The following is a 25,820-nucleotide window of genomic DNA, read 5'->3' on the forward strand; positions in this document are numbered from 1 at the left end:
AGCTCACGTGAATCCACGACACAGGGCATCAATCTCTGTGACATCCAACCTCGAGGCTGCTACAATCGATTCCACCAGGCACAAAGATGGGTTCCAAATCAGTTCCTTGAAGCATAAAGCAGCAGCTTTGCTGAACTGAAGATGCAGATCAGTCTATCTAACAAGAAAATACAGGGCAGGCACAAACCTGAGCAGAGAACATGCTTTATTGAGAAGTAGATACAAGAACAGCACATTCTACCACATCATGGGAACAGGGATCAGCTTCTGTACAAGAACGGCCTTCTTCCCTACTCCACAGATCTACTTGGTTGGATATTTTCATGAGTAGCTGTATTTAGTTACAATACAGGAGCAAAGGGCACGAGACAGCAAAATTCAGTAATGCCCACAAAGTACACATCATTGACTGATGATCTGGGTTTTTTTTTCTTGGTTTTTTTTCTTTTTTTCTTTTTTAAAGAGGCAGAGAAAGGCAGACAACCACCAGAAGGGCAACAGAGAACTTTTCCACACAAGGATGGGTCAGTGGTTAACAGGAAACAGCTCCTACCTACTGGTATGGTATGCTGCAAGTGCTTCACTTCAGTCACCATTCAACAGAAAAGCATTGGAAGGATGAAATCAGCACTGTACGACGCTGCCATCGCCTGCTCCAAGTGTGTCCCCTTCTTTTAATCACACTGGAGCCATATAGCAAACTCGTGGCACAAGGACAGTGGTTATACTTGAAAGCCATTGCATGATAGTTTCATCTGGTGCTGCTGATGGGACAGAAGAAGTAAAAGCTTTCTTGTTTTACAAAGACAAACCAGGATGCACTGTCAGAGAAACAAACCATCCACACAGCTACGTGAAGCTGCCACTGATGCACAGAACATAAACTGTAGGCAATCCAACAACTGGTGATATTTGGATGTCAGGGTTTCTGTGGCTGTTTGGATAAGGCTGGCAAATATTTATCTGTAGCGAAGATTTTCATTTCTTCAATCTTGAGGAAAAAAATCTTCCTCAGTAGAAAGAGGCCTACGATCCAAAACACCTCCAGCAAAATACACTCACGGGCTGCTGCTGTGGGAAGGAACCCATCAACTCCAAGAGGAAAACCAGGCAAGCAGCAATAGCAGTGACAGAAGTGCCTCCAACAGAAGTGGTAGTGCTGTAGCTCCAGGAGCACACAAGAGCAGCTCCATGAAGCTCATCAGACTGTGACACCCTCAGGCAGTCAGCCTGCACTCCCTGGGATAACGCGAACAATCCCACCGCTCGCTCCTAAGATACATCAGCTTCTGACTGCACAACCTTAACTACGTGAAGACCTACTGGATTGTAGGAGAAAACACTGCCCAAAGAGGTGGCGTGTTGCTTTAGTACAATTATTTCATACGTGGAATGGAACAGTCTGTCAGACAGGACTAGTTACAAATGCTGAAGTCAGTGTAAATGGCAGCTCGCTAGGAAAACAGCCTTTCTGCAAACAAGTGTTATTAGACCTTGTTCCAAAGCCACAGAAGTCACCTCCGTTACGTACAAAGGAACCTGAAGGAAGAAACAACCAGGTAACGGGACACAACACAACCTCATCGGAATGAGAACATGAGGGTGAGACCAGTGACTGGACAGGTACAGTACCAGATATCAGAACTCCTTGGGCCAGCGCTGCTAGGAGCTTCGTGTGGGTCCTACACAGATCCAATCCTTGCAACCTCATTGAGGCCGAAACATCAAGTTCCTCAGAACTAGCTTCTGGTGTGCACAAAAGATCTGGGCCAGAACAGTACCAAGGGGAGCTGATCTTTTGGGAGGGTACTGTACCAGCCAATCACAACAGCAACAGGTACAACAGAGATCCCGAGGGTACTTCCTACTGCTGGGGTTCACTGGCTTCAGGAGTGACAGACAGTTAAGTTCCCTTAGGAGGGGTCCATTTCAAACAGCTGGGATCCATTATCTTATTGCTGTTGGATCTTTTTGCCTCTTTGGCTATCCATTCATCGATCAGATCCTGGGGAGAAGAGCACGAAAGGGTGGGTTAAAGCAAACAGGCTGCGATGAGAGGATTATCCAAAGTCCAACGCCAAACATCAAAGTCCAGAAATCTGATCAGCCCACTCCATACTGCTGAGCACGTCGAAAATATAACTCCTATTCCACAGCACTTTCTAGAAGCACTTCCAACCACACTGATAAGGCTACTTGTAGCTACAAAGCTTCAGGAAAGAGCACATCAACGAGAGAAACTGTCCTGTCTATGGGGTTTTATAACTCATTGTCCATGAGGACACATGCAGGATTCATTTCACTACTGTGCATCCAATTGCTCAATAAAGGTTAGGCACGATGAGGGGCAAGAGAGGAGTTACAATGGACAATGTTCTTCCATACATCAAGAAAACGTCAGTCTGTGCAGCCTATTTCTACACTGGTGAAGAATCATGCTCAATGCCAGTGCTGCACTTCACTGCATTTCAAAATGATGGTGCTCCCCGCTGGAATCAAAGGGCAGGGAAGCCCCAGCACCAAATAAAGATAACACTGACTTCATTAGTTCATGTGAGTCCAACAGCTAAATGGCAGGAAATCAAGGTGCAGAGAGAGCTATGAGAAACCTTACCTGTCTTTTCAGGACCAAGTGTTTTCCCTTCCAGTACTTCAGCATCTGCAGTGCCTGCAATGTACTGACAATGTCGACAGGGTTTACTGCAGTCTCCTGGCTGATTTCTGCAAACCAGTATCAGTTCAGGTTAGAACAGAAACAAATTCCACTGCAACAGTCTCTGACAGTTTTCAACTCAAGTCTTAGGCATCACATCTGAGGTGATAAACACAAAATGCCTTGCAGATGGTGGAGGCACGTGCAGCACTATTGCTGCTGCCTGACCTGAAGCCTCTGACCGCTCTGGTTACCTGTAGCACTGTTACACAACTTGTCTGTGCTCAATTCACTTGCAAAATATTCAAAAGCTTTTCATATTTTTATAAGAAGTCGATCCACGCTTTAAGAACTCATCAAGTTGGATTATTTTTGCTGTTGGATGGACTAAAAAAAGGAGCAACATCCAAACAAAAGAACATTCCACCAACTGTGCTGCTACACAAACACGTGCAGCAGTGCAATGAGCGTGACCTGTCTCATGTTGGAGGTCACACAGGCATGCTCCTGAACCAGCTCGTTTAGGTTGAAATTATACCTTTTATAGAGATCTCTTTTCCTTGGAAATTATGCAGGTAACGAAGGAGAACTTCCTTCCAGTAGCTCCTGTAGCTGATGAGACCCAAATCAGACAGAGGTCGCTCTGGAGAGCCGACTTTTTCTTCTACTTTAGAAAGCAAATAGCCTGTAAAGAAAAGGAGATTTATTTCTCCTTCCCAAACTGCTCCCTCCTGACTGCTACACTCTTCAGAACGAGAAGAAATCAGCTCTAATAAAAACTGCTGCACATCTAACACATGTGTTAGGTACTGGGTGAGATTATTATACCAAACTGAGTGTTTCCAGAATGATTCTCTTTATACTTACTGAAGTCAATGAGCATCTTGCCATAGCCTTGCCTCATGTACTGGGGCATTGTCAGGATACAAGAGACATTGTAATTGAGAAAAGAATTCTTCTCCTAAAAATCAGGAATACACACAACAAGTTAGCAAGTCTAGATCTGCACAAACAATAGGCTGCATCATAACCCTGACAGACAGAACAAGCCTGTGCAACTGATTCAATACAAGGTGAAAGCAGCAATTTCAGGAATTCCTGCCTAGCAACCAGTAATGTGATCATCTGCATCAGCCAGTGGGTGCTTGGTGCACAGTGCAAAGCTCAGGGTGGCAGCACGTGGAGCTGCACCTGAGGAGCAGCCACTTGCACTCTCACTACCACTTCTAACAGGTTTATATGCAAGAAGAAAGCAACCAACCTTAGAGAAATATCCTATCAGGTGGCAGCCAGTGTTGTCAGCTTCTGTCATGACATAGAAGAGGAAGGGTTCAACATCATAATACAATGTTTTATGGTCCAAGAAAAGTTTTGCCAGCAGACATAGGTTTTGACAGTAGATCTAGAAACAAAAGGAGAGCGTGAACAAAAACAGACATAGGTGGGAAATACAAAGAAAGTTCTGCATCATCTCAGAAATGGCGTGGAGCCTTTCAGATAGAGCAGCTGGGCTGGGGAACAATCCCATTTCTGAAGAAATTGGATAAGGTGAAATTTGCAAGGTGGGAATTTCTGTTTGTGATACCAATCTCTGGATGCTCAAAACATCACATCCTCAGTGAAGGGAAACAGAAGGTTGGACCTCAGCTTGTTTGTGTGAATCCCATGCTTCAAGGTCATCTGTGGTAAATGGAAAAGCCTCCTCCCAGCTTCCAGCAGTGCAAAATTTAGCTGTGAATCTGTTTTTCTGTTCTTCCCTCTGAAGCCTCCAGGACTGGATGCACCTAGACTGCTGCTACCTGGCACTGAACCAGTGGCTGCAGATTCATCTTCTACCCTTCAGCTGAGGGTCACCCCCTGTAATATTAGCCTACTTTCCACTCTAACACAAGTTTGAATGTTTCAGCTGAATGAGAGATGCAGTGGCAATGTATTGAGGCCACACACAGAAGCTCCCCATTCAGTTTAAGAAAGGGATCCTGGCATAAGCCCCCAAAAGCTACTGATCCAACACAGTGCAAGAGAACAGGGGAAACTGCTTGTGCACAACAGCAGCGAGGAATCACCACAATGAAAACGCAGACAAAACAAACATCAAGAATGGACAGACCTGACTGCAGCAGCCTTTCCACCACTAGAGAGAGAAAGGGCCGTTTGCATCCTGTTTCTCTACAGGAAAAGCAGTGCTAGGCCTATTAATACAATTAATTACCTTGTTCTTTTTCCCATCCACTTCAAAAACTGAAATGGAGCCTTTGCGGTAGATTTCATCACCTGGTGGATGTTTCCAAACACATTTTGCCTATGACAAGTAAACAGAATTAGGGTGACACTGCTGTTTTAAAGGCAGAAGAGGTTACAACAGCTGCTGGATACACCAGGAAACACTCAGACCCTTTAAATTCAATTCTAGGTCCCATTTCTGAGCCTCTGTAACCCAGTGAACAGAGCAGAAATCAAGCCTGCATCTAGGAAAACTTTCTCTCAAAACGACTCAGAATCTCCTCAGCTCTCAAAGTGAACTGACAGCAGTGACAACGTTTACAAACATCCACATGCTCACACCTGATTCGAAGCTCAGGAATCTGAGATCCTCCCCAGCCCTTACCATGTGTCTGCGCAGTATTGTCTGGCTCTTCATGTACTTGAGGCAGAACTCACACATGTAGAGACGTCCCAGACGAGCGTACTCCTCTGGGTAGGGAGAATGGTACCAGGTGTCCAGTTCATAGCGGCCAAAAGCGATGGTTTTGATCATATTGCTGCCTTCTGTGATCTGGCCCTGGAGCCGCAACTTTTCCTACGGATGAAAGACGTGAACAGCTATTAAGAAATGTTTTAAAGGGGTGCTGAGAGGAAGGGGTTGTATTCATTTCCCTCAAGGAGATCCTTCACTTCACCTCCTTTGGCAGGGGGGTTGCTCTCGATGATCTCCAGAGGTCCCTTCCAACCCCTGCAATTCTGTGATTCAATCCCGTGAGCTCTGTGACCTACCGACACCTCCCACAAGCCCCTCCTCAAGTCAACTCAGCCTGAGCCCCGTTCACAAGCGACAGCTAGTGGTGGAAGGACTCAGAAAACATCTTTGAATGCTCCTTCCCTCACCTGCAAGGAGAGACACAGCCTAACTCTCAGCCTTGAGATGTGCCAGATACCAATGCCACTGGTAAGCATCAAAGAATCTTTGGGTTCATTTCTGGAGATGGGAGAGCACTGGAGATTTGAAGAGCACCTACAGAAGCCTCAGCCACAATAGAAGGATTTCAACCCCGTTCCAGTCACCAAATACTGTCAAGATGCTTTCCGTCTTTCCTTTCTAATCATTCCTTTGCTGCCATTTCCACAGCTGGAGCTGCCCATTCCCTCACTGAAAAGATACACCTCTTAAACGAGGCTGTTACTGATTATTCCTCATCCAAGGCATTCATCTCTGCAGACGTTGAGGTCCACCTATACTTTCAGTAAACCTACTGAATGATTTCAGCATCATACCTACTCTAACTCTGCTGACTCGGCTGGGCTGTGGGCGCTCACCTTACAGCAGATTCTATCTGCACAAGTACAACAAAAGCCCCAAACCATTAAATTTCTGAACAACTATCAGTTAGAAGGCTTACCAGGTCCTCAGATGCCCGTGCTTGTGCTCTTCGGAAAAGCTCAAGGTCATACTCACTGGTCAGGTTCTCAAGAAGAGGTTCCCTAGTATTGCCATAGGTTTGCCTGTGTTCCTAGAGCAAAAACAAACCAAAAAAAGGAGTTTTCACTGCTATTCTAGGCTGTTGAACGTTGTACCTTTTTGTAACTGAAGATGTTGCAGGATGACACCTTAGTGGTTTCATTCCAGACACAAAGGAATAAAAGAAGTGCTGCCTTTACCATGTATTTTTCTTTTTGCTCCTTGCTTAGTCCTGAATTCCTCTTCTTCCTGAGTTCAGCTACTTTCTCTTTGTATCGAAGCTGTCTCTCTGTTGGTGCCTGCAAAAAAAAAAAACAGTTGGAAAGCTTCATGAGTCTTCATGCACTTCGAATATTCACCTGCACCTAATCCAAAGGAGCTCTGTGTTGGCTTCTGTTTTATCAGTTTTGTTGTCTCCAAACCAAATCCTGCATGCATGAGATAAATGCAAATATGTAAAATGGAAATCTTTTCTACTTTCTGTAGCCTGCCTTTGTCAACACACCTCAGTCCCACAAGACAGGGTGCATTCCTTATGCACTGCTTAATCACATGGAAAAGCTCACTGCTGACTCATCAGGTCACCCTGACTCTCAATCAAGACTCATTTGAATTGAGGAACATAATTCCCCTGCTGGAATCATGCAGAGTAAAATGGTGGCATGGAAATTCTGCTGTCACACACATGAAAGCACACGGAAAAGACCACTGTGAGAACAACTCCAGCCTCCTCTGTCATATCACTGCCCAGAGTCACCTCTCGGCTCTCACTGGCTGCTCCAGGCTCTTATTGAAGGGAGAAAATGAATTTCCCCTGCTGAAACAAACTGGAGAGTGCAAAAGGGAGCCTCGGGACTCAGCACAATGGCTTAACTAAGAGGTAAGGAAGGGAGAATCAAGTTAAAGCCGCTGTCACTAGAAACACAACTGAGCTTTTTCCACTCTTAACGGAGCAGCCACTCCACCACGTGCAGACTGCCCACCTGGTGCCTGGTGGCGTGCCTGTTGTTGTCGTCCTGCCGGTGGGCCAGCATCCTCTCCTCAATCTGCTTATCCCGGCTCTGCGCTCGCACCTGGAAGTCAGAACTCCTCAGTCAGCACTGCAGCAAAGTGCTGCCAGAGCTTCCACCTCGTCCTCCGTTTCTCTGTTTAGCTGGATTTTCCAACGTGTAATTTATAAACTCTTTGACACACTACAAATGCTGCTGTCTCACAGCTAAGGACATCAGTGGAAGACGTTATTTCCTGTGCACAAGCAAGTCTTGGTATTTTGTTCTATAAAAGCATAAGAAGATGAAACAGAAGACTTCTCTACCTTGCACTCATCTGCTGACAGATTGTGATACAGTGGGCATCCTGATATGGAGAAGTGCCGCTCGTGTTTTCCAGTTAGGTGTCCTGTAAAGGATCAGGAAAAAGAGAAAGCTGTTAACATAGGATCATTAACTGCAGCCCAGATGGTCAGATACTGCATAGGAGCTTCTCAGGAGAGGCAACTCCATTTATTAACACTGCGGTAGAAGGAAAACATTTCATGGTTTGTGGCACAAGCTATAAGAACAAAGAAGGAAAATCCTTTTCACACTAACTCAAAAGCTGCACTCCATGCAAGCAGCCACGTATATTAGATAACTGCATGCATTTGTTGCTGAGAACCTTTTGTCTTCAGTCTGAGATCAATACCCTCACCCCCAAGGCTCTGCATTCTCCTCCCACGCCTGTGCTCACTCACTCACTCTCCCAACTTGCTCTTTATCCCATCATCCCCTGAAGACCTCTAGACAATAAAGATATACCTGTGGACATGCTCCATAACCCTTCTCTGCACCCACTTCTCAGTAGTGTTTCTGATTCCAAGCAACTGCTTACTGTTACGTTGTACAAGTCAACGGAGGGGGACGTAATATCAAGGCAAAAAAAAGTAAATAAACCAACAAATCAACCCTGGAACTGAAATTACCTAAGGAGTTACAACCAGGAGTGGGACATTTCATGTTGAAATTGTAGCTTTCATGGAAGCGGCGGCGCTTCGGGCGGTGAGACAGGTCACTTCCCGAGTCCTTCATGGACATGTCCTTGGCAATGCTCTCATCGTGGGATACGTTTGGACTGGAGATGTCAATATCAGACTCTGAGGAAGGAGCATTCCCAGTGGGGGTACGAGGTGGAGACTCATCGTGATCCGCTGCATTTTTAGTGTCTGAACAAGGATCCAGATGTTACAAATTTGCCAGGAAAAAAAAAAAAGCTTTCAATAAAAAATAATACGTAAAGCAGCTCTGGAGAGCTGCCTCAAACCCTGTGACCCGAGGATATCACACTGTGCCCAGGGAATGAGCCGCATATCCTCTCCAACAGCATTTTGCAAGCTCTCAGCACCTCTCTGTGCCTACGTACCTCTGTCAGAGAAGTCAACCACTTGCTCTGTTTCTGATCCAGACGAGCGGGTCTGCCGGAGCGGGTATTTCTTTGGGGTCACAGGGGCAGGCTGCTGCTGGCTGCGGGTCACCCTCCTCGTGGAATAGACTGGTTCTTCTGCTCCAAACGAGGGCGGATTGCGAACCGGGCTGGAATCTAATTTCATGGAAACGCCATAATTACACCCACAGGAAGCAGTGAATGCCAGTGAACTGCCTCACACGTGCTCTGATAGCACCACGGGGTAACAGCACAGGATCCTGTGCAATCACTGCGCATTATCGCAGATATGATATACACTTCTAAGATTAAATCATCACTTCTACAAACACCGATGGACCTGGAATTTGATTCACTTTCTCTGAGATGATAACTGAATCGATTAGGAATTACAAACAGCTCCCATTCAGAAAGCTTGTAGTGTTTAACTTAGAAAACAACCATCAGCACTTAGAAAACTCTTGAGAATATCAAAGCTGCTTCTGGTATGGAGGTACATTTGGGACACCACATATGGTTTTACAAAGACATGCTGCTCAAAAGACAATAAAACAGATTATTCTGCATGAAAACAATGCTTTCACACCCTAATAGCATTATAGGCATCCCACATACCAACCCAAATCGCTCCTCCTTCTGTTTTTGAGGCCTAACCACCAGATGACTGTGCACATAAGTTTTTTCACCTACAAGAAAATCCATCACAAAACAGTGCATGCACAGATGGAAGGAACAAACTTACCTACTGTCATTTTCTTAATAGCTAACAGCCTAGGAATTGCTATCTGAAAGCTAAAAACGAGGAGGTGGACACGTGCTTCCTCTTTTAAATTGGATGCAAAAGTAGAAGCATGCAAAATTTGTTGACATTTTGCATCAGCAAATCCTGAAAACACATCTTTCCTTGCTGTATAGAAAACCCCAAAGAAACAAAGCAAACGACAGCAACTTTTATCCCTAAATGCTCCCTCTCGAGCTTGCCTATATAGTTATATTTAACTAACAGGATAAGTTGACAGAGTTCTTACATAAATCAGGCAAAGCAGAATCATGGGTTCATAGAATCATAGAATCACCAAGGTTGGAAAAGACCCAAAGATCACCCAGCCCAACCATCCACCCATCACCAATAGTCTCACTAAACCATGTCCCTCAACACAATGGGTTTGATTTCTATCTCCTCTAATAAAGAAACAGCTTTACTTTTAGAACTGAGGATGCTCAAGTTTTCCTTTCTGCCACCACTGTAATCCTTACGTTATGCAACCTCATATGTTTGCAATCTGCAGTCAGAAAGACTGGATTTTACTAAGATACAATAAAACCCAATGAAAAAAGTTACGTATTCACATTTGGGTGCGAAACTCCACGTGTTTAATCTGTGAAAGTGAATGTGGAGCAAACCGAGCCTCCTGCCAGTGGTGTGTTTAAGGAGATACATCTTTACCTTGGGAGCTCTGGCTGAGCCTGGCTGAGGAGCGGGTCACACGGGCGGATCGCCGTGATGTGGCATCGCTTTCAGAGCTGTCTGTATGCTCCGGATCTGTGGAGAAATCGGAGTCCTCTGTTCCATCCGAGCTGCTGCCCGCGTTCCTCTGCAACAACAGACGCAGACGTTAGCAGGGATGCTAACCACAACCACACGGAAAGCAGGTGGTGATAACGTACAGTTGACACAATCACAGAATGGCCAGGGTTGGAAGGGACCTCAAGGATCACGAAGCTCCAACCTCCTGCCACACGCAGGGCCACCAACCTCCACATTTCATAGCAGCCCAGGGCCCCATCCAACCTGGCCTTGAACACCTCCAGGGATGGACGGGGCATCACAGCCTCTGGGCAGCTGTTCCAGCACCTCACTGCTCTCATAGTGAAGAAATCATTCAGACTAATAATTTCACGACAGACAAAAAGCTTTGTGTGTCATCCATACAGCATCGTCACCCTGAAGGCCCAGCTGGGCACAAGGGGGAGGTGGTGGGGAAACAGACGGGCTCTGCCAGGGGATGCGTTGGTTGTGCATCACTGAGAGCAATACGGGCTGGGAAAACAACGGAAAGGAGCGCAGCAGGCAACGAACGCGGCTGCGTTCACCCGAGGCCGCAAGAGTGGCTACTGTGAGGAGAGCAGCCCCGAGAAAAGAGGTGGGAACGGCACCGAACCCCTCAGAGCGCACACCGCCCTGCGCCGCTTTGTTTTGCGTTCTACAGCGACTCGTCGGTCTCGGCCAATCGTAACGCACGTGGGTGGGGCCGAAAAGGCGATTCCGCCAATAGGAGCTCGAGGAGAGAAGGAGCATGCCGGTAGGGTGTGACTGACAGCGGGCGACAGCCAATCACTGAGAGCTTCGCTCTCACAGAAACATCCACCCCGGGGGCGGAGTGGGATGGGGGGAAGGGAGGAACAAGGCACGCGCGGGGAGGTGACCGTTGGGAGCGGAGATTGGCAGCCATGGAAGCCAATCAGTGGCTAGCCCGGCAAGACAGCCCAGCCAATACGGCGCCGGCTCTTCGACCGTCTGTCCTATGGGAGAAACCGAGAGGAGGGCCGCGCTGCAGGCGGGGGGGGGAGGAAAAGGGTAACCGTTGGGGGCGACGAGTGACGGGCGGGGCGGCCAATCAATGCTGCGCGGGACTCTGCGACAGCCAATGAGGGAACGAGTGGGGCGGGCGCGGGGGGGCTGAAGGCCGCTATTTTCCCCCTGGTTTTCTACCGGTAAGAGGTAATTGGAAGGGATGGGAAAGCTGGAAGGCTACGTCCTGAACCTACCGCTCCCTCCCCAGCCACCTCCCCAGCTCCGCTCACCTTCCTGCGCGGCATCCTCGGAGGGGGCGGGGGCAGCGAGGCTGCCTGGTCCCCGGCGCCCCCGGCTCGTGAAGCGGCGGTGGCCGCCGTGTTAGTGCCGGCGGGCTCCGTGGTGACGGCCGTGTCGCCCGCCCTACGGCACGTCTGCTCCGGCGGCGCCAGCGCGCTCCCGCCGCCAGCCCTGCTCCCCGCTCGGTCCCTCACGCTTCCGCCGGGACACGGCCCACACCCCCTTGTCACGTGACCCCGCCCGAGACTCACGCCAGCGGGAGCCGCCATCTTTGTTTGGGCGTTCCAGCGGCGAAGTTGGTGGCGGCCATCTTGGTTTTGGGCAGAAGGGCTCTCGGCGGGAATCGGGGCGCCGGCGGCGGCCATGTTGAGTGAGGGCGTGAAGTCAACGAGCACCGCGGACCTCCGCGGGCGCCATCTTGGAGCCGGGCAGAAGCGCGCCGTCGGGGTGATGGAGTGATTGGGTGGAGGAAAGGCGGTGAGTCCCCGTTGATTTTTACGGCGGAGGCGGGGAGCGGCTGCCGGCCCTCCTCGTCAGGGGGTGCCGCCGTCTGCCCTGCGCACGGCCTTGCCTGGGCCGCGGCTGCTCGCTGTGGCGGGCGGGCCTGGGCGGGCCTTGCAGGCCTGAGGCGCTCGGGGCCTCCTCCCTCCTTCCCTCCCCTCTCTTCTGTTCCTTAGACGGGCCTTTCCGTCGGTTAAACTTTCTTTTTTCCTCAGGGGGAGGTTTCTATATATATGCGTGTATGTGTGTGTGTCAAGATTTACCCGTGTGTCTCTCTCCCAGCTCGGGTTCCTGTGGCATGGAGACGGTTTTCCTTCGGCCCGTTTGTTCAGACGTGAGATCTCTTTGCAGCCAAGGTTATCTTTAGGGATTATCGAATTCTCGGGGTTTAATCCTATATCCCGTGTCTCACTTCGTCATGCGAGTCAGGATGCTTCTTTCATTGCCAGTTGTTGCTGTGAGGTGTGCTGGATCTGTGGGATGCTGGAAGGCAAACCTGGAGGAAACTGAGGGAGCTGGGCTTGTTCAGCCTGGAGAAAAGAAGGCTGTGGGGCGACCTTATTGCAGCCTTCAGTGCCTAAAGGGAGCCTGCAAGCAGGAGGGGAATCAACTCTTGGAAAGGGGCAATAACGGCAGGACAAGGGGAAATGGTTTGAAGTTGAGGGAGGGAAGATTGAGGTTGGATGTCAGGGGGAAGTTCTTTGCTATGAGAACAGTGAGGTGCTGGAACAGCTGCCAGAGAGGCTGTGGATGCCCCATCCATCCCTGGAGGTGTTCAAGGCTGGGTTGGATGGGACCCTGGGCAGCCTGGGCTGCTATGAAATGTGGAGGTTGGTGGCCCTGCGTGTGGCAGGGGGTTGGAGCTTCATGATCCTTGAGGTCCCTTCCAACCCTGGTTGTTCTGTGATTCTGTGAGGAATTCAGATGGAAAGTCTGCTTTTGTCTAAAAGGAGAGGAATGGGAAGCTGCGCATGTGGTATGTGAGCTGGGAATGTTTGCATTGGTGGCAAATAGGGATACGTTTTGTGTAAACATTTTGCACACTAATCCCCTGAACAACCTATTCATAGGAATCTGACGAGTTGAGTGTCTCAATTTGCAGTAGAAAGCACTGCAGGAACGCAGTAATTCTTCCAGCTTCATGAGAGGAATGGACTGACAGGAGCTCAAGCGTGTCTCAAATTGCATTTGATCCCCAACATCTCATGAACTCTATATAACAGCTGTCAGTCTGTTAGACTGACCTGAAATGCTTAGTTTAAAAAATGATCTGCGTGTAACTAAAGCTGTTGCCTAAAAGGGCAGTAGGAATGGGAACAGAGGAAAACAACACACTTCTCCTTAATAGATAGAGAAGGGAAGCGTTGGTCTGAATACATTATAGTTGTTGGTGAGACCTTGCCAGAGTGAATGTGCATCATGTTGCAAACTGATGAAGGGCTTTAATGGAAATGGAGGACAGTCAGGGGCAATGAAAAAGCTTCTAAAAGGCTTATCAACTGCATCATCTTTTTTCTTTTTTTTTTTTTTTATCTTTTTCTTACATTAAGTAGACTCTATCTGTGTTAAAAGAACTGCAATTAGCTTAAAAGGTGGTTTCAGCGTAACATAATTGGACTTTGTAAGTATCCAAATTGAATTACTGCTTTGCTTGGATGAAAAAGAGAGGAGAATGTGATGCCTGTGTAAATTCAAAGGGTTATAAGTTACCACATCCCAGTGAAAGAGTCGCTTGTCAGTGGTTGCTGGAGGATTCCTCTTTTGTAATCTGTGCATCACGTGAGAGCTACATCTTTTAAGTATATTGGATAAAACAAGAAAAGCGTTAACTGGAACTTCTAGGTGTCACTGCTGTTCTGAAATAACAAGTTAAGTACTAATGCATGTTAGCAGGACTTCTCACCATCAGCAGGATGTTACTGGAAGAACGAAGCAGACAAGCAGAGGTGGGTGGTGCTTAATAACTTTCCTAGAGGTGGCAGCTGTTGAGTAGCAGCCAGGAATCCAGTTCCCCATGAGGTCTGATTGTGTCCTGCTATTTAAAATGGCCATGCAAACAGTTCTCTGCAGTTTGAAATGATGTAACTCTACACTGCCCAGTGTGTTTATACAGTAAGGTGGTAATGATGGCCTTACATCTGTGGAACTCTTGCATGCTATAAGAAGAATAGTGGTCAGTTGTGTTATCATAGAATGGCCTGGGTTGAAAAGGAGCACAGTGCTCATCCAGTTCCAACCCCCTGTTGTGTGCAGGTCACCAACCAGCAGCCCAGGCTGCCCAGAGCCACATCCAGCCTGGCCTTGAATGCCTGCAGGGATGGGGCATCCACAGCCTCCTTGGGCAACCTGTGCCAGTGCCTCACCACCCTCTGGGGGAAAATGTGTTGTGACCATGGCAGAGCCTTTAAGTCCTCTTCTGTATTCATACGTGCACATACTGATAGGGTAACGTGTTGTTGCCATGCTCCTTAAAATGCCTCCCAAATTTAGGCTGCTTCTGGCGGAAATAAAAATCCATGTATTGTTTTAATGGATCTGTGTGTGGAGGATGTGTGCGCCCGTGATTGGCTCTGGAAGGTTCCATTATCGACTTTTGTTGGAGCTGAAGTTGAAGGGCTGCTGTGGGGGAAAAGCAGAGAAACTGGAGGAGATGCCTCCTTTGTTGGCTTCGCCACTAGATGTCAGTGCACGAAACTGCAACCCGAGCAGGATGGACAAATTGGGAATCAGTGGAGGAGGAGGAATGATATTCGCTACTCATCCTTATGCCTCCTGGGGGTTAAATTCCCTGAATAAGGTCCTGGAGACACGTTTAGTGTCTTCACTGTCAGAATGTTCCAGGCAGGAAATGAGGAATTTCCTGGTGTTGCTTCTAAAGGAAGTTTAGAAGGTGCTTGATGATTTGAAGTTCTATGTTAAATGACACAAAAATGTGTGTTTTGCTTTTTAAATCCTAGCTTTTTGAATATGTACACCTTCTCAATTGCCGTGAAGGGCAGCAGGATTAGATAACAGCAAACCTAGCTGAATCTGTTGGTGTCTTTTTATGCCTTGATCTTCACTAATGTTCTTTGAAATCCAAGTGTCCTAGGTAAAGAGAGGGATCTTTTGCTGAATGTTAGCAAATACAGCCAATGAGAAGGGAATTTCCACCAAAAAAAACCCCAAAATCTTTGTGAACAGGTATGGACACCAATAGGTTGAAATTAGATTGTCCAGTTTTTTGCCTTGGTTCGTGCTTGCTCTGGCACAGAGTCTGTGTGAGGGATCTCAGTGTAGCCAGCTTAGGTCAGTGGTGGTACAGGGTAGGCTGCTTGTGTAGGAACTGTTCTGAAGCAGAATGAATGCTCTGGGTTTTTCACTTGCTTTGCAGATCTTGAAGCATTCACTTTAATTGCTTTGTGCTCTTTTTGTTGTGCTGCATTCCTACAGGGTTAATTTACCTGCTTCAGCATGTTTTAAAGCAAGTGGGACAAACGCTGGGTGATGGGAATCTGCTGTAGAAAGATCTGAAGTGCTGCGTTTCAACGATTCTTGCTTGCTTTTAGGTGTTCTCTCAGACCAGCTGTGGGGGCTGCAGGTACTCAGAGACGCACCATGGCTGCATGCTGCAGCTCCCTGCAGTGCTGCCACACAGACGTGAGGATCCAAGGCTGCCACTTCACTTTGTGTTCACATCTTCGGCGGGTGAGTGGAGTTGACTTTGATCTGGTTTGGGTTCCAACCTTGTACCCTTGAGTGTCTGTTCTGTAAGTGTGGTAAGTCAGGGCAATGGAGCAGCATGACAGAGCCTCGAGATATAAAGCTTGAAGAATCTCTGCTCCCAGCTTGATGTGTCTTAAAGGCCTGTACTGAAGTGGGTCGCTCTTACTATAAAATAACTGAAGCCTGGCTGCTGCTTGCTGGGTATATTTTTGGATAGGTCCCTGAGCAACCTGATCTACTTTGGCTCTTCTTTAGAGCAGGGGTTGGAGCCTAAATTATGTTTACTGTGACTGGTGGGAAGCTTAAATTTGGTTATTGCCTGGATTAAACATAGTATAGACAGTGACATGCAAGCAAGTTAATTGCTGGTATGTGTATGCAAATGGCAGAAGGTGCAAAACACAGAATTTATAGAAAACAGGCTGTGGAACCTGGGCTGACAACCAGCATAGCTCTAGGTATTTTCTGAGCCTTGGCTTCTGTTCAGCACTGAGGAGACCAGCTCTCTCCTCTGGGCCTTAGCACACATCAGAAATAAACCCAACAGCAACAAATGGATTAACGCAGGCAGTAACAGTGATGAAATCACTTCAGACTGGGTTGATTTTTAGGTTGGCATCGTGGTATCTTTATTTTCTCACTTCCACGTGAATGCCAGCTGTTGCACATCTGAAACACTCCAGTTTTGAGGGTTTGTTTGCAGACAGTTCAGCAGCTGATAAACGACCTGTTTCCTTTCTTCCATGCCCTGTTCTCCGATAAAACAGAACAGGAGCCTGGCAAGCTGTATGTCTGCGGAGGGAGTGGGTGGCATCATTATTATTATTATTATTATTTGTAAGCCTGAAGCTTGTTTAGATTCAAATGGATGCTGTCTTGTGGGTATAAATAGTCAGGAAAACCCTTGTAGGAGAATTGCAACCACGTGCTGTGCATTGAGCTAAAGGCCTTGCAGAGCAGGGCTTGCTGTAGTTGTATAGGAGTGCTTTAGTCAACCTGAACAGAAGCCATCTACTCACTCCTTCCCCAGGGGCTCTGGCATGCAGACATCTGAGTAGAGCCTGTGTTTTATGGCAACAGAAGGAAAGTCAACCCAGCTTGGCCTGTATCTGTTTTGTTGTTTTGTTTTGGTTTTTTTAATTGTAACGGAAAAAGGATCCAGGCTGAGTCTGAAAGCAGAAGTTTTACACTTAGTTACAGCTGAATATAGCCACACTTCCTGCTTTCCTCCCTCCCCTCCTCCCTGCCTCCCCTGGGTCTCATAGCATAATCTACTTATTAAATAGTTGCAATAAAAGTACATTTTGCCCTAGCAGGACTAAAGCCTATTGGTAGGGAAGATATTTTTATGCCATCCTTGTCCTGTTCCTGCCAAAATGAGGGTGTTTTTTGGACTCTTGTCTGCTTTTGGATTTGTGATCTGTTCCTTTAATACATTCCTTCCAGTCTAGGCAGTGTTCCCCAACTGCCTGGCACTGATGTTAATGCCTTGCTTCCTAATCAATCAAGTCCACTCCATGCTTCCTTAAAGGAAAACTCTGCTCATGTTGTTCAGCCCAGTGACACAAACTTCCACAGGTGTAAGAAACGTTTGTCACTGGCAGATGGCACCAATGTGGGATGTGAAGGCCAAACTTTAATCCTGTTTGGCACCTCTGAGCCTCTGGGCAGTTCTTTCCTTAGAACTGACTTGGGTACTGTGGGCAACCAGCAGAGATTTAGTAGCTCAGTTTCCAGCTGTCCTAAATAACTTGATTATAGCAAGAACTTTGAGGCTATTAACGAGGGGTCATGTGTGTGTATGGTGGGGGCAGAATTTGTTTTCACTTTCTCCAGCAATAAATGCAAACTGCCTGTAAAATGGATGGGGAATGTAACTGGAGGAAGCGTGTCTCAAGATGGAATCAGTCACTTCTATCTGTTCTTATGTTAAGGTTCACTGTCCTTTGTGTTTCTAGATCTGTATGTAGAAAACAAGATAGAGTCAAACAAGTAAAGATTGGGGTGAGCAGCATTACTGCTTTTGGGGGCTTGTGTCCTATTTGAAGTGCAGTGCAGCAAAATGGCTGTTCCTAGGTAAGGCTTATGTGCCAGCTGGAACTGCTGACTTCCTTTAAAACTCCTGGTTTTGTAATTATTCATGGCAAAAAGAACTGTTTCTTCCCATATGAACTCCTGGCTTACTGAGCTGTGAGGTGAGCCAAGTAGGTTATTTTCTTCAATGTCTGCATTTTTTCCTAATTACTTTGTGCCAGTTGTTACCACGCAGTTTTCTTTACCTGTGCTTCAAAATTCACAGGCTTCATGTTCTCAAAAGGCTCAGCAGTGTTTCTTCTGGAGCTCGTCTTGGGACTGCCTGGTATCCGAGAGAATAACACTCTTGTGCCAAACACAGCCTTTGACATAAACATTTTTTTTTCTGTATCACGTTTCTAACATTTTCTAATGTGATTCAGTTTCAGGAAGCGGAGAGGTGGTGCTGTGTGACTGAGCAGCTGTGCTTTGCCAGGCAGTGGCAGATGGGTGAGCTACAGCTCTCCTTGCTGACTCTTCTCTTTGCCAGCTGAAAAACCAGGGGCTTGCCTATCCTGAGAACATAAAGCTTCTCCTGCTGTTCTTCAACACGTTCCCTTAAGCAAGCTGTCGTTCCTTCATAGTTAACATTTTACATCTACTGCAGTCTTGTATTATTTTAGGAAATTGTATTTATAATTTCTGAACACAAGTGGCTGGGAAAGGCAGGAGAAACGAGGTCATCTCTTCAGGTAACTGGGAGTTGTCATTGTAGATTGCAAGTCCTGGCATCCTTCAGGTAACGCCAGCTCCTGCATAGGTGTGTGGCCTGGCACAAGAGTGGGGATTGCTGTGAACACCTTCATACTAATGATGATAAAGAAGCAAAGCAGAAATCCTGCGTCCAAGTTCCTTCAAGCATGTGATGAAAGGATCCCATGCAAGATAGTAAATTTATTTCCTTCTGTGTTTGTATTCCAGTAGGATGAACTTCAGGGTCACAGCAGTAGGATGATCAGGAGGCTGTTGTAGTGGGTAGAAGGAAGGCAAGCAGCAGTGGATGTGCTGAAGGTGCTCGTTGTGCTTTGTTATGGCTCTTCCTGCAGCAGGCACTGCTGCTTGCACTGTTTGTTTTTAAATGAGAGCTGCTCTCCTGGCTCTGAGTGCCTCCCTGGTTTGTATCCATCTGTCTGTTCTCCTCGGTCCTTGCATTCGCTTACGTGCTCTGTTCTGATGTTGGCAGTGCTGGATGTCAGTGAATACTTGGAGGTGCAATCTTCCTTTCTGTTTTATTGATGATTCATGCTGTTAGGAGATGCTTCCTGCCTTTCCATGACTTAGAGAAAGCAATCCTTTTCATAACGTCTCCTTACTCTTAGCAGAGCTTATACTTTGTTCCCAAAACTCCCACTGTTTTCACTGCAAGCATGACCAGACTGTGAAATAGCTTGGCTGGTCTGGTGAATAATCTGTTAGACTCTTTTAATAAACGGCAGTTGTATTTATCTTACTCCATAGGGCTTTTCATCTCAAAACATTTGAGTGCAGAAACTGTCCAGTAGTGAAATGCAGCCGTCTCTCTTGGAAACAGAGTGGGAGGCAGGCAGGCGTTTTACTACACGGTTTAGAGTGAGAGGAATTTTGTTTAAGGACAATGAGGGAAACTGAGCTTGTGTGCTCAATGACCCTTTGATCTTCCACGTTCATGCTGAGCTGATCCGGACTTTAAATCTAAGCTCTGTCTGCTCCTACCCATAGCGAACGGCCAGAAATGTCCCTCATTTAGGGCCCGAGCCTGCGCTAGAATGGCAGCACTGCAGTGACATCTGTTCAGCCTTGCATGTCTCCTGTCTGCTTGTTATTTCTATGTAGCTGTTCTGGGGTGGGTACTGGTTGCACTTGCAGGAGTAAATGGGGGAGGGTAAAGCCAGAGCTGTTAAACAGAGTTATTTTGCTGCATGTTTGTAAGCTGAGGAGCTGGGCAGCGCTGCAGCGCTGCAGCACTGAAGGCCGCTTTCTGGAGCGTGCTGCTTAGGTCAGCCCATAGCTGTAAGAGAACCCTAAAGCTGTGCGGTGTTTGCTCGGTGTGATGAAATGACTGTCTGCCCAGGGCTCTGAAAGCTGAGGAAGGTTAACCAGTGGTGAGGTTGGTCAACTCTGTGTGAGGAGAGAAGGCTGTAGAAACGGCTGTGGCAGATGCAATAGGAGTGGACAGACACAGTATGATAACGTGGATCCTTGACCTGCAGTCTTTGAGCAGTTGTAAAAGCTTGTTACTTTTGCTACCATGCAGCACATCATTAGGAAACTTAATTACTGGGAGGTGACTACATTGCGTAGGCTAGAGCATAGCCTGCAGGAATGTAGGAGCTTTAATTTTACAGTGCTTGTTTGTGGTGTATCTCTCCCCAGCAATGGCACAGCAAGGGCTGATCTTGTTGCACGTGAAACAAACTCAGCTGGCTGATAGTGTGCAGCTCATCTGAGCTAGCATGGCTGCAGCCCCTTGATAGGTGACAGCTGGTGATGTCTTGCTTCTTCCTATGTGGTAAAGCAAAATGTGGAGTTTTAAGGCTTGGAGGAAACATTTGATGAAAGCAAAACTTGGACTTGAGACAACGTGGTGCTTCGTTTAGCTGTGCTGAACCACTTTCATTGGAGTAGTCCTTGCAGTATTTATAGCATGAGATATGGTAAGAACAGCCAGAGGCACAGCTGTGTGACCTTTATGCTAAAACAAAACAACACAGAGGAGTGAATATTTTTACTTTGTTCCAGCTGTAAGTATTGGGTTCCAATTGCAGTGCCTTAAAAGTGTGGCAAAGAAACTGAAAGGTGAATTTGAATTCATAGGCTGGAAGGACTGACAGAATCCTGGAAGAAGGCCGGGTGAGCTGCCAGCAGTAGAAAGAAGTCACAATTCTCTGTTTGGCCTTTAAGAACACTTGATGTCCCCCTCAGCATCTTGCTGCTGTGTGTACTGGGGAGGAGATATTTTCAGGAAGGGAATCCTTGATATGAAGGAATGTCTGTATGCAGAATGGCAGCCAAACTTTGAAGTTCTGCTTGGTGTGATTTTTTGTTTTTACCTTCTTTCTGCCTTGGGAGCTGGAATAGGAAGAAGTGTTGGGAAAGCAGGCACCTGAGGACCTTTGCTTTGTTTGAAACTTAATTTCAGGATGAGAGAAAGAATGCGTAGATAAAAGCATTCACCAGAAAACAGTTTAACTGTTCAACTCCCAGAATTGCCCTTAATGGTGCTGCTGTTCTGGAATGTTCTCCAACTCTTAAGACGGTCTTGAACAGAGATCACTGTGCCTCTCTGTACAGCTACGATTCTTGAGTGTTATCAGATCTAGCAAGGAGTACTGCAAGAAGAGATAGGGCTGATTAGTTTGATGGGTGGCATTCTGTTTGTTTACCAAGATCTAATAACCAAAGCTGTGGCTTTTATCTCATCTTTGGTTCCATCAGGAGGTACATTCTGTCCTCTTTCAGCAACTGAAGCACTGCAATATTTGCTGCTTCTACCCCCTGCAGGGTTTTTCTAGAAGCAAGACGATTGCACTGTCTAGTTTCCCATCTGTTGCCTGATTACATGCAAATAGAAACAGGCGGCCTTGTGAGCAGAGATACAGGAAGAGGATGGGGAGTGCTGCTCTGCTGTGATAGCCACTGGGGGAGGCCAACCGCCTGCTGCTGTCATAACCTCTCCTCTCCAGAGAGACTGGCACGAAGCCCAGGCTACTTTGCCATCTCATGCCATCCCCTTTCTCTTATCTGGCTTCCCAGAAGCCTGGATAGGACCAATCTGCCCCACCCTCTGTACTGGGATGAGTGCTTCCTTGCCCTAATCCCCCACAGCTGCACCCTGCTGCAGGCAAAGTGCAGGCTGGGGCCTAAAGTGGGCATTCTGCTGTGGGTTTGGTAGAGGTACAGCTAGAAGAAAGGGGGTGAATCGTAATGGTGCTTATTTGAGGAACAGTGACCAAAATACAAGTGTTATAGGGGACTGGAACAAGGGATCGGTGCAGATGTTGTGAAGCCTTTCAGGAGGCTAAACAGAATGGTATAATGGTGAGATTTAAGTGGCACCCGTGATCAGTAGTGATCCTTAGGGAACAGAAAGTCAAAGGATGGTAATGGCTGGCTGCTGAGAGCCATGGATAGGGAGAGAGAAGTCTGCATTTGCTGAAAGGTCCGGGATGAAAGGGACTGAGGCACAGTACAGCAGCCAAAGCTTGGAAAAAGGCCCTCAATCAGGTTTGCATATGCTGAGCACTGCAAAGCTGCATTGGCTCCCCAAAAATCCGGAATGTTCCCCCTCTCCTGCAGCCCATCCCAGAAGGTTGAGGCCCAAGCACAGGCTGAGCAGCAGGCCACGTAATGCCCATACCTGTGTCTGGCAGAGCTGCCCTGCTGTATCCCAGCACTTCTGCTTTGTGTGTGTGTGTGTGTGTGTGTGTGTGTGTGTGTGTACCTAAGCTCAACCTGGTAGGGCTTCTGGTGAAACATTCTGAATTTCAGCTGTCTGAGGCATAATACAAAAAAAATGGCAGACTCACTTGGCAGTAAAACATGTTAGAATTTCCTTCTGCAGCGTGTTTTTATGGCTGAAAGACAACAAACGTGAGCATGGGTGGAAAAGAAGACAACAAGCAGCTTACACAAAGCTCAGCTCAGGAGCACGGATGTGAGGGCTGAAGGTTGTGAAGAGGGGCAGACAGGAGGCTGCTATGCCTGCTAGCTTGGCTAGCTGTTTGCACAGCTGGCCCATTGCAGAGCAGATGTGGGGGTGCAAGCGGTTCTTACCCCGTGGGTAGGGGTTGTTCTACTTTCTGGTTTGCAGCACGGTGTCAGGCCATGCGCTCTGCAAGCTGGGGAGAGTCTCGGTGAAATAAAAAAAGCCGTACGTTTAGGGGATGGCATGTGGCACAACAGCACCGGTATAAATTGGGCCAGGGCCTCGAGCCCCGCTCTCTTTGTCTGGGCCGAGGGGAGGCCTGGGCCGGGCCCGGCGCCGCCAGCCGCGAGTGCGGGGGAGCGGCCTGCGAAGGCGAAAGAGAAACCGCGTCCGGGGGCGTGAGCGCCGCAGCGTGCCCCGCCGCTGATTGGCCGCCTGGCTGCCGAACACAAACACTGGCGACTCGCTCCGATTGGTGTTTGTCGGGAAGGGAGCTGGAGTGGGCACGCGATTGGTTCCACGCCGTAGGGCGGGATTTCCGTGGCGTTCTCCTGTGGTGATTGGTTTTGCTGCGGCTATGAGGAGGGCGAAGGGGCGGGACTTGAGGATCTCGTTCGTCAGTGATTGGCTCTGAAGAAAGGGATGACGTTTCTTGAGGATGGCAGCGTTTGCGATTGGCTACAATTACAGCGCGTGCGGCGAGGACCTCGCGAGGCGTCTTAATTGGCTTCTGCTAAGGGGGCGGAGCCTCGCCGCAGCCACCCAATGAGCACCGGACTCCTCCCGCTATCCCCGCCCCCGAGCGCTGATAAGCGGTGGCAGCGACGGTGGGCGCTCAGTGCAGCGGGTCGGGCCGGGCATGGCGGGTGCTGCGAGCACCTCCTGCTGCCGCGGCGGGGCGGGGGGGCTCCAGCCGCTCCGCGCTACCGTCCCCTTCCAGCTCCAGCAGCGCCGCGGCGCCAGCGGAGACGGGGGCCGGGCAGGTAACTGCGGGTACCTCCTCCACCAACCGAGCTCTGGTGGGGCTGTGCTGGGGGTTGTAACCGGCACCGGGGGACCCCTCCTGGGCACAGGCAGCGTCTGGTCCAGGAGCGCAGCCGCGGAGTGCTGTAATATCAATTCCCTTCCCCCCCGCTCGGCCCCGGGCGGTGCTGCGCGGCCGCACTCGGGTCTTTAGGGCGCTACAGTCACCTCCGAACGGCCCGGGCGACAGCGCGTGGAGCTGGGGCCGAAACTCGGGAAGGGAAGAGAAGGAGAGGCCCGGGGAGAGCAGAACGTGACTGCGGGGGGGAGGGGGGAAGGATAGGGGAGCGGTCGGGACAAAGCCGAGCTCCGGCCCCACGCGTGGGGAGAGCTCCGCTCGGGGGTGGCTCCCAAAACCCGGCCCTTTGTTCGGTACCGCCGTGTTACAGCGGCGGTGACTCGATTTCCCCTAATTCATCCTCAGTCGCATCGCGAAGGTTTCTTCCTGACTACTTCAGAAACACTGATTGAAATAGAACTTTTTGGTGACCTCTTCTCAGCCTTCGGCTTTCCTTTATGTGCATATGGATGAGCTGCTCGTGGGACTGCTCCTGGGGGTCGGATTCTGGTTTGGCTGTAAATTACAGCGAGAAGCACTCAAATAAGCAACCAGAGCGTTTGGGTCTTAACTGCAACCTTCATCGGGGCTGCATGGCAGTGAGGGGTGTTTGCCTGCTCGGCCGGGCAAGCAGCGTGCTGCTCCCGTACTGAATGCAGCAGCTGCTTCCTCTGCCCTGCAGAAAGGAGTGCTGCAGCCCGTCCCGAAATGAGAATTAATAGCCTTTCCCGAAACACTGTGCTCCTCATTGCTTGCGATTGAGTCTCTCGTGCCCCTGGCAGGGTTTGCATTGATCGGAGGAGCTATTAGAAAGCTACTTGCTCAATTTACGCTTGATCCAAGTTAATGAAATAAATGTTGAGTGCTGGGCTCTTCTTCCTTCACAGCACTGTGCTGAAAGGAAGGTGAACTTGCTGCTAATAGGGCAATTATTCGGTAGCTTCAGATGTTACCAAAAATCAAACCTCAAAGAAAGGAGAGGCAGGAGGCTGCCTGCAGCCTTCAGCTGTGGGAGCTGAGTGCTGTGCCTGCACACGGCAGCGTGCAGCTTTCCCAGGGCAAAAAGGCTGCAGCTCCGCTGACACGAACCAGAATTGCTGCTCTTCATTTCTTCCTGGCTCTGTGCCTCACTGCTGGGGCTGTAGCAGCTTGATTTTTTCCTCTTGATCATAGGCGTTTCGTATGCAGTTTTGTAAGTGTTTGAATTTCCATTGCTCTCTGCCTCAGTCGTAAGCCTCAATTTGCTCCCTGCGTGTGTGGGAGCAGCACACTGGCAGGCTTTAACCAAAAACTGCTATCGTGGTGATTCACCATCTGAGAGCTCTGCTCCCACCTTTTGGGAGCTGGGGTGGAAACGTGCTGCTTTGTCACCTCTTCCCCTTCTGTCTCAGCTGCCTTTCTGCATTGCTCTGGAGCTGCCTGGTTTTACAGGGATCTCTGTGCTGAGAGAGAGATGCTGTGAGATCCAGGGGCTGATCCTGCAGCTGCTCTGATAATAGAGGATCCCATTGAAACGAGGAGCAGCTGTTGAGTCTCTCAAAGGGCTTCTGTTGAAAGGGAGAGCTGAAGCTGGGGGATGCCAGGAAGTTGGGCTGAGAGTCTTTTAAAGGAGTTGACTTGCTGCTTAGAAATGGAGATATCACATTCATCGCTAGGCATCGTGACCTGTGCCACTGCTGTCTTTTTAAATTCTGTATCATCTTGAAAGTGCTCTGGCTTTCAGTGGTTAGGTGGGTCTGTTCTGGTTTCCTCCATGTTCAGGCCAAGCCCGTCCCTGCTGCGTTCATTTCTCCCAGGTGAGGTGGACCTGGGGCTGATGGAGCTCTGTGGGGATGGAGGGCCTGAAGCTGAAAGCAGCCCATGTGCTGTGTGTGCTCTGGGTTGTTTCCTCCCAAGCCCACATCGAAGCTCCTGCAGCATTGGAAGTTCCTCCCTCAGACCTCCATGCTCGAGTTGCTTTGAGCTCCAGTCTTCCTCATCACAGAACTGAAACCTGGTTTTCTAAAGTAAGATGACCAGAAGTCTTTATGCTTTTTCCAGTGCAGCACTAGAGAAATAGGATTATTGAAATAGGAGCTTACATTTTAATGTGTGAACGTAGCATTTTGAGAACGTAAGCAGGTAAGTAAGCTTAGCTGTCTTAATTGGATCATGCACAGAGAAAAAGAAGATGGAATAGAGTAGAACAGCAAAGTCGTGTTTTGTGTTACAAGTTCAGCAGTTTTTAGAACACTTCATTAAAATCAGAGTAAGTGAGGGTGAGGGCTGGACAAG

The 25,820-nt window shown here is 48.4% G+C and overlaps 2 protein-coding genes across 8 annotated transcripts in view; one reads left to right on the forward strand and one right to left on the reverse strand.

Annotated features, from left to right (window-relative positions):
• Window positions 1-188: 188 nt before the first annotated feature.
• On the reverse strand, window positions 189-11,773 carry KAT7 (lysine acetyltransferase 7). Its single transcript, XM_052705020.1, has 15 exons — window positions 11,553-11,773; window positions 10,195-10,342; window positions 8,727-8,903; window positions 8,290-8,529; window positions 7,645-7,727; window positions 7,313-7,402; window positions 6,530-6,628; window positions 6,271-6,381; window positions 5,262-5,453; window positions 4,866-4,955; window positions 3,915-4,055; window positions 3,521-3,614; window positions 3,192-3,338; window positions 2,615-2,721; window positions 189-2,005 (listed from the first exon to the last, which is right to left on the reverse strand). Exons 1-15 carry the CDS (start codon window positions 11,565-11,567, stop codon window positions 1,904-1,906), a joined length of 1,836 nt encoding a protein of 611 aa, XP_052560980.1. The 5' UTR covers window positions 11,568-11,773; the 3' UTR covers window positions 189-1,903.
• Window positions 11,774-11,902: 129 nt separating this feature from the next.
• FAM117A (family with sequence similarity 117 member A) overlaps window positions 11,903-25,820 on the forward strand; it is a 28,760-nt gene continuing 14,842 nt past the window's right edge. The window contains exons 1-3 of one of the 7 annotated variants that reach the window (XM_052705035.1): window positions 11,920-12,039; window positions 12,346-12,419; window positions 15,612-15,750. In XM_052705035.1, coding sequence (XP_052560995.1) covers window positions 15,669-15,750 — 82 coding nt within the window. In that variant the 5' untranslated portion in view covers window positions 11,920-12,039; window positions 12,346-12,419; window positions 15,612-15,668. Of the gene's footprint in view, window positions 12,040-12,212; window positions 12,420-13,756; window positions 14,010-15,611; window positions 15,751-23,308; window positions 23,449-25,820 lie in introns of those variants that run through there. The other 6 variants (XM_052705033.1, XM_052705036.1, XM_052705034.1 and 3 more) reach the window with 6 other exon arrangements.

The sequence above is a fragment of the Tympanuchus pallidicinctus genome, unplaced genomic scaffold (genome assembly GCF_026119805.1).
Source record: "Tympanuchus pallidicinctus isolate F22 unplaced genomic scaffold, pur_lepc_1.0 scaffold51, whole genome shotgun sequence".
NCBI classification, from domain to species: domain Eukaryota; kingdom Metazoa; phylum Chordata; class Aves; order Galliformes; family Phasianidae; genus Tympanuchus; species Tympanuchus pallidicinctus.